The sequence below is a fragment of the Brachyistius frenatus genome, unplaced genomic scaffold (genome assembly GCF_029030835.1).
Source record: "Brachyistius frenatus isolate BFR_SWC_R1_liver_20210118 unplaced genomic scaffold, ASM2903083v1 Contig_15, whole genome shotgun sequence".
Classification (NCBI taxonomy): Eukaryota; Metazoa; Chordata; class Actinopteri; family Embiotocidae; genus Brachyistius; species Brachyistius frenatus.
The window spans coordinates 303737-315749 of NW_027210614.1; the positions used below are offsets into that span (position 1 = coordinate 303737).

Here is a 12013-nt window from a genome sequence, read left to right on the forward strand (position 1 = left end):
GCCTTTTGACAGTCACATTATGACCCATTGAGATAGTTTGTGTATGTGTACCTATTAGGGATGGGCATTTCAAACAAAACTACTATTTAATTTTTTTAATCGAATATACATATATATTTTGTAGATTAAAACGTCTATTCGAATATTCGAAATTCATGCCCCATCCCTAGTACCTATGTTGTAGTTATAGGCTAGCAGCTCTCCTTCCCTATAAGAGACTATCCAGGTGAATATTTATCATTGAAAGGAACCAGTACATAGTAGTAGCCCAGCTGTTTACTGTGTTTAGAGAAACATTACTGTTTGTGTACCCTAAATATCAAATGACACTCTGAATATAACTCAGTTATCTGCATATACAAGTGTTGTTTCACAGCCACAGAAGAACATGCATGTTCATGTGCAACATTGCCCTTTACTGATGCGTTTCAAGGCTTGCTAATATTACCAGCAGCTACGTTACCAACGGGGAGTAACCTCGATAGAAGCTGGTCAAAGGTGGGGTTAAATTAATTGTTGCTATTCAGCAGTTCTAACTCAAAACAGGCAGAGGTCATGACTCGGCACACTCCTGCGCAGACAGCTTATGAAGACACTATGTCACAGTTGCCAGAGGTCAGATACCAGGCACTAGGGAGGGAGAATCCCTTGAGTACACAGGAGAATGAACTGCTCCACATTATCAGAATGACATGAGGTGCTCCGTCTGCAGACCTCCTGCACAAAGTGCCTCAAGCCTGCTGTCAACCACTCCTTGAAACCTCTGTTGAAGAGAGCGACTAATCAATCATGATGAGCTCTACAGGCCTCGAGTGGGGATGTGCCTTGGTTCAGGAGCATACTGTATGTACAGAACCGGAAGATGTTTTTAAGGCACTTTCGAATTTTAGATTCATACAGAAATAGGCCGCCACTGTCATAAGAAACTATCTTTGGCAACAGAAAGAGTCCTGCAACTTGCGAGGGCCTCAACAGCCCTGATCTCAACATCTTTGAGTCAATTTGGGATCACGTGAAGAGACAGAGGAAACCGAGTCTAAATCCACCGAAGAACTGTGAAAGTATCCAAAACAATGACCGGGGTCGGACCAGGGCTATTCAACCAATGGTCAACCCTTCTTTTTGTAATTTCAAACAAGTCAGTCAACAGGGGTTAATCCCTAGTCAAGACAATTCAGATAAAAATAAAAGACAATCAACTTGCAGGCTAGAACGAGAGAACATTGTGTCAAAAAACCCTGTTGCAGAGTTCATAGTACTGTCAGTCCATTCACTTTTTGCTGTGTTTTAATGTTTCTTGCGTTTGCTTTTATCAATGTTTGAGATCGGTAGGTGAATCTCTGCTTCAACAGCCTTTATTTAAGTGTTATCAAAAGGCCAAAAGACTCTGATCCGCAAGGAAGCTTTTCAGAGAGGTGAAATTTTGTCAAGAATTTCAGTCAAGTCCAGCTGTCCTTTGGTAACACTTAAGATTGACCATGACCTGGATGAATGACAAACCTAAGAGGTATTTTGCAGCCTTGTTATGTTTGCATATACGAGGTTGTCCCTTACCATCCCGAGGGGTGTACTTCAAAGAGAGATTAGCGGGTTAGCGAGGTATCTTGAGACTAAAGCCAGGGTTGTCAGTGTCTCGACGCTGGCTCTCTTTTAACCTGGCTAGATCACCGTGGTAACTTATGCTGCAAACTTAACCCACCGCGGAGCAGGTTATGTTCGAAATATACATACCAAAGCACTGCCTACTGACCAATCAATTCTCTCAGAAAATGTCATCACCAATCAGAGGCGATCCCGTGGAGCTCAGTGCGCGGAGTGACACAGTCCTCTACGGGGGGCACGGTGTTCAGAGACAAACAAACTTCAATGGCTTTTTCTGGTGATTTGTATTAGATATGAATATGAGATGTTATTAAACTGACATCATCCAACAACAGAGACTGCTTGAAGCACAAAAGCATTGCACTTGTACTTATAAGATGTGAGAGTAAACTTACCTACCCCTTTGAATTAGGTTTTTATATTTATTGATTTGCTCCTGAGTCTGTTTGACAGCTTCAGGGCTGCAGGTGAAAGGATGAGACTAAAACGTTCATACACATCATGAGAATACATCTAAGAATACACAAATCTAATGAATTATGCACATGTAACTACAGCGAGTTCTTCCTATGCACTTTATGGTAAGGTAATATAAGTCTCAACTTAGGCAAATTATTCACAGTCTGTGATTTATTTTTGCAAATCCTTTGTGCATTCAGCAGCTGCAGCTGTGCTGCTTTCAGCTCTGTTTTTCTGTTTAACTTCCTCATATTGTAATTTTTTATTATAATTTGCTTTGAGTTTGTAAAATATGTTGCTCGGGTGTAAATACACTTGTCTATGTTTATGATTGATCATTGGCTATGAACACCTCCCCTGTTATGTGTACGTGCTCAGAGCCTAAAGCAGAAAGCCTGAGTTAACAGAAAAAGTTGATATATATACCAATTATCCCTGACTGCGAGTTTCCACTTTGTTGAGCCAGCTCAGACAAAGAAAGCCTGGGTCTGTTGAACTTGCTTCGGAGTACACCCCTCCGGTCATCTGCCTCTTGATTTAAAACATAATAATTCAAACGTCATTTATTCACTACATTTACGTTATGTACTGTATTAAAAAAAACAAAAAACTTTTCTGTTGGAATAACATCATTATTATCTGGTTATAAGTGTCTGGGAAGGTGCCATTCACAGTTAAATTGACCTTTGTCTGACCATGGTCAAACACGGGCTGACACCTTCAAACCTAAAATCAACATGGGTACAACGCTGGTTTAACCTCAGTTTGAAAGGAGAACGACATTCTTGGAATCATCTTTCGGCCAAGTGCCTTATGCACATGTACCATTTAAAGACACAGGATGATCACAGCAAATATTGATTTGATTTAAGTTTTTCCATTTACAACACTAAAAAAAAATACTATGGCATGACTGCTGAAAGCATCCTCGCTTCATTTTTAGTATCTAAAACCTTTGTACGGTATTGTATGTTATTTTAAGAGAGAAAATCTGGATGCCGATTATACTTTTGCCTCGGTTCACCTGGAGAGGCGTACGTGACTGTCCAGACACAGCACGGAGACTGCTGCTTGTACAACACCAGTTTGTCTTGACCGTTACGTGTCTAGAGGTCTTTACAGCTCCTCTAATTGAAATCACATGTCACGAGTACTCCAAGTTCTAATTTTCAACCTCGGATGAAAGTAAATGACAGAATTCCACACATTCCACGAGGCAGCACTCTTGTATTAAAACAAGCCGTGCTTTCAAATACGACCCCCCTGATAACTATAAAGAACCCCATCAGCGAGGATAATAGAACCCAGGCCTGAAAAGGAACATGCTAATTTGAACATCCGCTAGCACGACACCAGGGGAATGAAGTCCAAACTCAGGTTTATTTATTTATTTGTTGGCAGAAACTATTGAAACAACAAGAACCAAACCCGTCCGAGCCCACGGCGCGCGTGTCAATGAGTAATAGAATGGTTCATTTCCAGCTCAATACACAACAATGCATGAGGCACAGCTGAACCATAGGACTGAAAAAGCAACATAGCAATGTTTTTCAGTCTTCTGATGTACATCTACATATTTAAGATTTTTCGTAAATATCTTAAGGAGCATTTATTAGGAACAATAACTACTGCTAATCAGCCTTTAATAGGTGCTGTTAGAAATAGAACACTGGGCCTCTTTTGTGCACACTTGAATGCACAGATTTTATATTAATTTGTGAATAAACAAAAATAGTTGTGAACTTTTGTGGGATTTATCAAAGTTTTCTTTTTACTGAACAAAAGCTGAAACAAAATGTATGAGTGATCAGTAAATCTCGTAAACTAATACCAGGATGCCTGCAAATTCCTGCCACAGGTTTGTGCCAAGTTCTAGGCCATGAAACAGCTTATAAAACAACCACTGGGAAAATATCAGTCAGATATAAAATATTCAAACTGCATTATAAGTTTTCAACACTTTTTATCAGGCTACCTTGTGATTTAGTCCCGTGTGAATAAAAGGCAAGGGATTCGCTTGATAAGAGATGAAGACGTATAACGTAAAACAAGACAATGTTTTATACAAATGTAATCAGTCAGCTGTGGTAATCCCTGACGTGTATACTAAATAACCAAGCACTGGCAATAGAGTGGGCCTTTTGCATGTATTGTGAGTTTTGTGGACACCTGACTCTCTTGCATGCTTAGGTGGTAAGGGGGAGGTGAGGGTATTCAAGTGGTTGCAATCCGCAACCTCACAGCTAGATGCCACTAAATCCTACACACTGCTCCTTTAATAACATAATAAAAGTTCAGACAGTCCAGTAAAAATGTGGAACATAAAAATATTTTCAAAATTTATGCAGATGCCCTACAAAATTTAATATTCACTTTCTGAGCAACCTTTAGTGGGACTTGAGCCATTACTGTAAATCAGTAGGCACACACACACACACACACACACACACACACACACACACACACACACACACACACACACACACACACACACACACACACACACACACACACACATATTTGATTTAGATTGAATTAACCTAGTAATTTATTACTGAATTGCGTGATCTCAACAACCAGTGAAAAAGCACAGAGGAAAAGTTGTTAATCTTTCTTGATTGGAGCAGATGTTTCTCCTCTTGGAAAAAAAAAAAAAGCTCAATTCATCTTCCTGATTTATCTTACTGCTGTTACTGTTGATTAAATCCTCCAAATGCTTACTTTACCATGTATGGACAGGCCACCAGTAAACTCTGCCAGTTTACGTAACATTCACGTCAGACTCTAAACTGATTTTGGCCCTGATATGTACACAGGTGGAATCTTCTGGAACAAGTTCACAGGTATTGCTTATTCAATTTCCACCAGATCCAAGTATAAAGAGAAAATCCACTCAAACTCAGAATTTGCATTCAGCATTAAGACATCAAGGATGTCTTTACTAACTGGCTCTATCAGTCACTGTGTATGGCGAGTATCATCACTTTGGTCCCTCACTCACTGTTAATCTTAAGAACAGATGTGTTCAAAATTAACAAACCATAGCGGAGCTGTATAGTATGTAAATGTGTCTTTAAATTCTGAAGGAGAGCATATTTTTTTCTTAAGGATCACTTCTGAAACAGGGAAACGGAGTCGAGTCTCCAGAGGGAAAATCATCAGGTAACTAAACAGTTGTGGATTTTCTGTGTGGGTTATATGCAAAGGAATAAGGTGTGGAGTTGTTTGCATAGCAGAAAGGTACCACAGATTAGCCCACTGATGATGTCATTAATATCTAATTCAGGAAGTTTTCCAGCCTCCAAATACAGCCACAGGACAAACGGGTAAAAGCAGAGACACTGCACTAAGGTCATGCCCAGGGCAGCATGCAGGAGAGAAGAAAATCAGCCAGGAGAGCAGCTTCAAAGAACATACATCCACATACACAGCCTCTGTTTGGCTGATGTTCAGAAATAGGCAGCTCTGTTTTCCACGAAAAACAATAAATGAGACTAATTTTGACATTCCACAGACTTGTGGGTCTCCACAACTTTAAAACCCCTTCATAAACCAACAAATCATCTTTTCACCACATGTTCTTCTATTCAGCTCATGAAAAACAAAAGCTGTGCTGCTCACTAATATCAATGCCATAGTCATCATCACTCAGTGGTTTGAACCCTTCCTCCATCCTCTTGTGAGCCCCTGTTCATATGGTGGCAAACAGCTCATCCAAAAAATGACTCGCCTTTTTCCAGCTTTCAGCAGATTATTAGATGCAATTCATTTTACAACCCCTGGTTACATCTGTAGATCCACTTCCATTAATCCTATTCAGAACGGTCTGACTTTAGAACAATGTCAACACATCCAGCCTGAGTTCATTTAGGTTCAATACTCCGTTTTTAAGATATAGATATTAGTCACACGGTCGTTAGGTCTCATCAGATTAAGTAAATTCATGACCTAATGTTTTACACAACTGTGTTTAGTTGCAGCTGTATCTTACCAACCTATTTCATCTGTCATAGTATGCTTTCTCTTAAAATATTATGACTAAAATGCTTCCTGCCATGAACTTTAGCTCAATTTGCATAACCACAAAAATCACAATGCTCTGACTGTGTAACACCTTGTCAACAGACCGTGACTATGGTAACAGCAGCCAGTGGAGTTTCCCTACATATCAGTTTTAAACTACAACAGAGAGGAAGGAACTCCTCCATTGTGGTCAGGATGCCTCTCACCACAAAGTCTGAATCCAAACGAGAAGCTGCCAAATGTGGAGTTGAAAAGAAAACAATCAATGCAGGCAGCCAATCCGAGATGTAAAACACAAGAGAAACATCTGCCAACTTACTCAGGGGAACAACATTAATGTCAAACCAGTTGATGCTGAAATAATACAAAGACTGACATTTAGGATGCATGAAGAGCTTCTTTTTCTATTGAATCCCAATAACCATCTAAAGCTCATTGGATAGATGTGGGGGAACAATTATGCACAATACTAAAGTACATAGGAAAAATGGGAGATATTTAAAGTGTAGCTTCCTACCATAATTTCTGTACTTTAAGCTCATATAAATTATCAATTGCCAGAAACTTTACACTGTAATCCAAAATTTACTACAATTACCCATGTTTGAGCAATAAATGCAAGATGATTAAATAGGCATTTAACAACTTGTCTTGTAATGTACTCAGGTACAAGTCAATTACATACATCACATGTATTTTCAAAGCTGCAGTTTTAAGATGCTTCTACAGGTAAGTCTATTTGAGCTATAAGGGGTGATGTTAAGACAAAAATTGTTTATCACCTATCTGAGAAAAATGGTAAAAACTACTGCAAACTGCTAATTTTGACATAAATGATTCTTAACACTTAACTTTACTGCAAATTTGGTTAAAACATACTTTGCAAAAGCATATCCCATAAACGCTGAGCCAGCCACCACTTCAACATGTGTTTATGTTACCGCTGATAAAACAAAACAGACAACTTGACTTGAATAACAAAGGATTTAAAAAAACAACAACAACAACAACACATGGCGGCACTTCAAGATCTGGCATCTACAACATGAAATCAACATCTCCAGCTGTTGGAAGAGCTTCACCCTAACAATGTTTACTTTATGGAATTATTTTGCCTAATTTAGTACTTGCTAAGTTAATATACGGCTTTCAGCCATCACCTTAGAATAAATAAACAGTTGTTGGAAATGATCTTGACCTGATTATCAGATGTTAAAGATTTGTTAAGAGAGTTTGTAAATATAAAAGTGTAACCTTCTGGTAAAGGTTCCAGGCAACTTCTTAAACAGCATGGTGATCTTCTAGCATTAGTTTTTAGTAACATATAGTGTGTCATTTTTTTTTCTTATTTTGGAAGTTAAGAAGGATTTCAAGAACTTGCAAACAGAATATGTTGCAAGAAAAAGCACAATATTTTCTGCAGTCTGGAATTTGCAGCAGGCACAACGAGGAGTCTTCAAGTTTTAGTACATGGAGCTCATAAAAAAGATCCGGTAAATGAAACTATGTACCCCAACTGGTGCACATCAACACCAAACTTGAAAACCACTTTACGGCCTACAATGAGAGGCAAGAAATGGTCTAATGACGAAGTTAAACGTACAAGTTTAGAGAGACAGCCATTAAGGCAAACCACAGAAGCCCCAACATGTGCTGTTTCCATAGCATCTCCAACAGGGTCAAATAAGTGAGCAGAAATAGCAGACAAAACTTTTTTTGTTTTTGTTCAAGAAAGGGTTGTTTTATTGCCAAAGCACTTTCCTTGTGGGTGTGCCAAGAGAACCAGCACAAAAACAAACACTCTTTGAGAAGTTGTAACAAAAAAGCCAATTCATGAAAGTTTTGGACAAAAACGGTCATGGACACATTCTTGGTCCACCTATTAAGATAATGCTTAAAGGGTATTCATAAACTTACAGGTGTAACAAGAAATTACTCCACATCTGAAGCTTATGTACTTGTATCTCTACAGGAAGACTTCTTGTGACATCACAATCAGTCAAGTCAAAAGATATCTGCAGATGGAAGTATTTTGCTCCTCTGGAAGTATCTTTTTGTAATTTTGAAGGATTGTGCTATGTTGAATAAGCCGTTCTCCAAGTCCACATCAGAAAATCCAGACCATAAAGTCACACAGAGTAGGGATTGGGCATGGTGTCTGTGAAAGACATGCCAAAAGCAGTTTGATTCAATAAGCAGTGATCCATCCAAAAACTGTCTGAGGAAAGCAGCTGGGCAGATTCTACTTTTTTACCTGGCAAATTGCAGTTTATGCCGAACAGCACGCCATATATAAACTCCTGACAGTAAAGAGAAACAGCCTAAGACTGCAAAAAGGAGAATGCAGAATGCAGTGTGGGTTCAACCATGCATCCATCAAAACCATGCATTTCCCCTTTCCAACATTATTCATGAAAATAATTCCAAGGTTTGTGGGTAGTGACATTGGCCCCCGGGGAACCAGACTCCGGTCAGATTTCTATTAGAGGAATTTAGCTCTCAGGTCATAGTCCCTTTTATCCTGCTCACCACTGCATATTATTTTTCACATATCTGACGCACTTAAATGATAAACAGTGTGGAACCATCTACAATAAACCGTGGCCCCACTTCCACTTTTTGGTGATTGTTTTAAATGACTTTTGTATGGTGCACCTAGCACAATTATCTGACCATTAGACATGTGTCTTTCAATAAAATGTTCTAAATAGGTCAATGGTCTCACAATGAAAATATCACATTTTCTTTCTGGAGACACAAAGCCTTACTCATTCCCACGTGGCCAAGTAAAGAAAGAAAAGAGCAATGTTAGCAAGTGAATGAAACTGGGTCTTGCAATTTGAAGGAAGTAATCATGACAGCATTTAAAGAGAATCAACAATGCACAGTATTTTATGGTGGTGTACTTTCAACTTTACTATATGGTATTGCAGCTTCAAGCCCACTGTACTGTATGTGCCTGTACTCCTACTTCCACACCATCCACTGTCACCCAGAGAGAAGCTTCATCACCACTAAACTGTTTCTTCTGACTGTAGCTGCACACAAGCATTGTCCTACTTTAAAAGCAACGCTTTCTTATTATTACAAAGTTCAAAATTAACAGCTTTTACTTCCAGTTTGCTAAAAGTATACACCCAGAAGTCACAGGGGGCTGATGTAGTTTTTACAGAGTAATTCTGATTTACTACAAATTAGATCTAAGTCGGTTCCTCAACAGATTGCACGCTCAGTGTTATTTCCAACTGATCCATCCATAGTAATCGAACAACGAGAAGTGGGCCAGGCAAGTGGACCAAATACCGGCACAGTGCAGGAGGCTCACCGATGATCCACGTAGGGATTCCTGGTTTAACTAACAACCAAGGAGGACTGGAAAAATCTGTTGTCTAGATGACAGTTAGTGTGACTAGCATACATCGCCTTCAGAAGACCAACTTTACTGAGCAAAGGCCTTTCTCTGAAGACTCATAAAAAGGAGTTTTTCATCATTTTCCTGCATATCTAAAATCACAGGAAAAGTCATTTTCATTTTCATTTTCCAGTTCTGGGAAAGTTACTCCCACAAGGGCATCGCTGCAGGGCTGCTGGCCAAACCAACAATTGATATGCTTTGTTACACTCGGCAAAACATCATTAAAGCAGACAAATACAATTGAGTGAGGAGGGGGGGGGGGGGGGGTCATTTTTGTCCTCCTTAGAGGCTTACATGTAGATGAGACATAAGCCTGTCAAAGCACCCTAATCAACCACAATCTGAGATGGCAGACTTTTACTGCTTACCTCCCCACAATCAAGTTCATCATCATCAGTGGAGGAAAAAAAACAAAACTTCAGTCAATGTCCCTGCACCTTCTTGTGGGTAGGTTGTCTGAATGTGAACTCATTCAGACTGTTCTCGTGACACCAGGAACATTTTGTCCCTGGAGCACAAAATCTTCATTTGTCAAGTTTGCACTGGGGTGCAAAGAGTTGATGAAAGGCACTGTTTACCTATTGTGCATAGCAAGCTTTGGTGACTGAGAGGATTTAGCTGCTCTGGCCCCTCTTTGACACATGGCGCTGGATGGAGGCCACCGAAAGAGGCTCGGAACTTTAATTTGTTCCCATGTGGTAGATTAGCAGAATATTTTTGACTTTCTCCAGGCTGCTCGTTAAGCAACTTTCTTACTGGACTTTCACAACTGCATGAGTGGCGATAAATTGCAGAGGTTTGAGCTATGTACCATCCATCAAATGTGTATCCGTGCAGAGCCAAAATGTTTTCATCTATTTATCTAATGCTTAGATATGTGTGTAAAGCCGTTTCCTGTCTTGGATGAAAAGAATGTGTGGCTGAACCTGAGGCAGAACATGTAAGTGGAAGCATGAGGAGCTTCCTGTCCCGCTGCAGAACAGTGGAGAGGAGGGCCGAGGCTCTGGCTGAGGCTCTGGCTGTGCACACGGACTGCCTTTCGTCGCAGCTGTATAACGTTACGCCCATCATGAAGAGGTTGAGGACTGTTCATGACCGGCAAAAATAAACTGAACACAACAAAACATTGAGGAGTGAGTCTGCAGCGGGTAAAAACAGCCCCTTGACAGGGCATGGAGGACAGACCATGTGCAAGACACCAACCCCCACCCCCCCCCCGTTACCAACATGAAGCAACACAAATATGCAAACACTGGCTACCAATCCTGACCTGGCTTGAGTCAGCAAACACATATGATAAAGGAGGAGCCTGGCTGGGTTTTTATATGACCGAATGTGAGCTGTATTGCTGTGTGCCATCAGCTTCCAGCGAGATGACCCCCCGGACCTGACAGGAGCACGCTCGACAGGGACAGGATATAGATTTTGAACCCACGAGAAGTTTCAATTGATCCCAAGTCAAACATCGCAAAGCGTCTTGTGTAAACATCCACTGCTGACTTAACACCAGGCGCGTGACTGATCTGTAAATACACGCCCGCCGCCTGATATTCGGCATGTGGCCGGTTAATGAGAAAACAGAAAGGGTTTCCAGTCTCGCCTGGTAGCCGTGTGGCTAGCGTTAGGCTAAGAGCAAAGCTATGTAGCATTAACATCATCACACACTGACTGACGGCCTGGACACGAAGCTCTGCCCCGCGCGTCAATCTGCGAGTCACCGCGACAACACACTTACCGGCTTTCTCGTGATCGTATCCCACGACAATAAAATAGTCAGCCAATCTAGCCATGTCTGCTGCTTTCCCCGAGATATACCAACACAATTCAGCATTTTTCCTTCTCCCAAAGCACAGCCATGTTTGACAGAAGGAGTGTCACTGCGCTTGCGTGCGGGAGCGGGATACATCCATGGGCGTGGGCCCTTGAGTTTACAAATACAGCACTGTGTCACAACAGAGCCTCTTTTTGGCCCTGCAGCACAGGGTCTTTTTATATCGAAGATAGACAAACAGACAGCCACCACACTAGAATGATACCATATATTACTATAGCTGCAGGGAATATATATAGGACATATATATATATACATATATATACATATATATATACCCCAGTGGGAGACCTGATATGACGCTGAGTTCTGCCTGAAACATTCCTGGATTTGCTGGAGGCTCCCTGGGAGCTTCCCAAGAACTCCCGAAGCTGTTCAAAAAAGATAAAAAGAAACATAATTACGGAAATGGAAGATCAGAATATTATGAATAAATGCAAAGATAAGTAATGTAGTATATTTGCACCTGCGTTGTAATCAGCAGAGGTTACTATATGACTATATCACAATACACGACTTCTACGAAGGTATTTAGTGCCAGGGACACTTCAACACCTCTTGGTTACATACAAGTCCTCAACTTTAACTACAAATTAGTCTTTAATCAAGTCTGTCGCCAATACAATGGAATACTAATCATATTAAAACACAATGCTTACCCTAAGGAAGGCATGTTTTATTTT

At 40.4% G+C, this 12013-nt stretch overlaps 1 protein-coding gene across 2 annotated transcripts in view; it reads right to left on the reverse strand.

The window, feature by feature from the left end:
* Positions 1-11360, reverse strand: part of sbf2 (SET binding factor 2) — a 92730-nt gene extending 81370 nt beyond the window's left edge. For both annotated transcript variants that reach the window (XM_069693427.1, XM_069693426.1), the window contains exon 1: positions 11235-11360. In XM_069693427.1, the coding sequence (XP_069549528.1) occupies positions 11235-11289 (55 nt within the window). In that variant the 5' untranslated portion in view covers positions 11290-11360. The remainder of the gene's footprint in view (positions 1-11234) is intronic.
* Between the last annotated feature and the right edge of the window lie 653 nt (positions 11361-12013).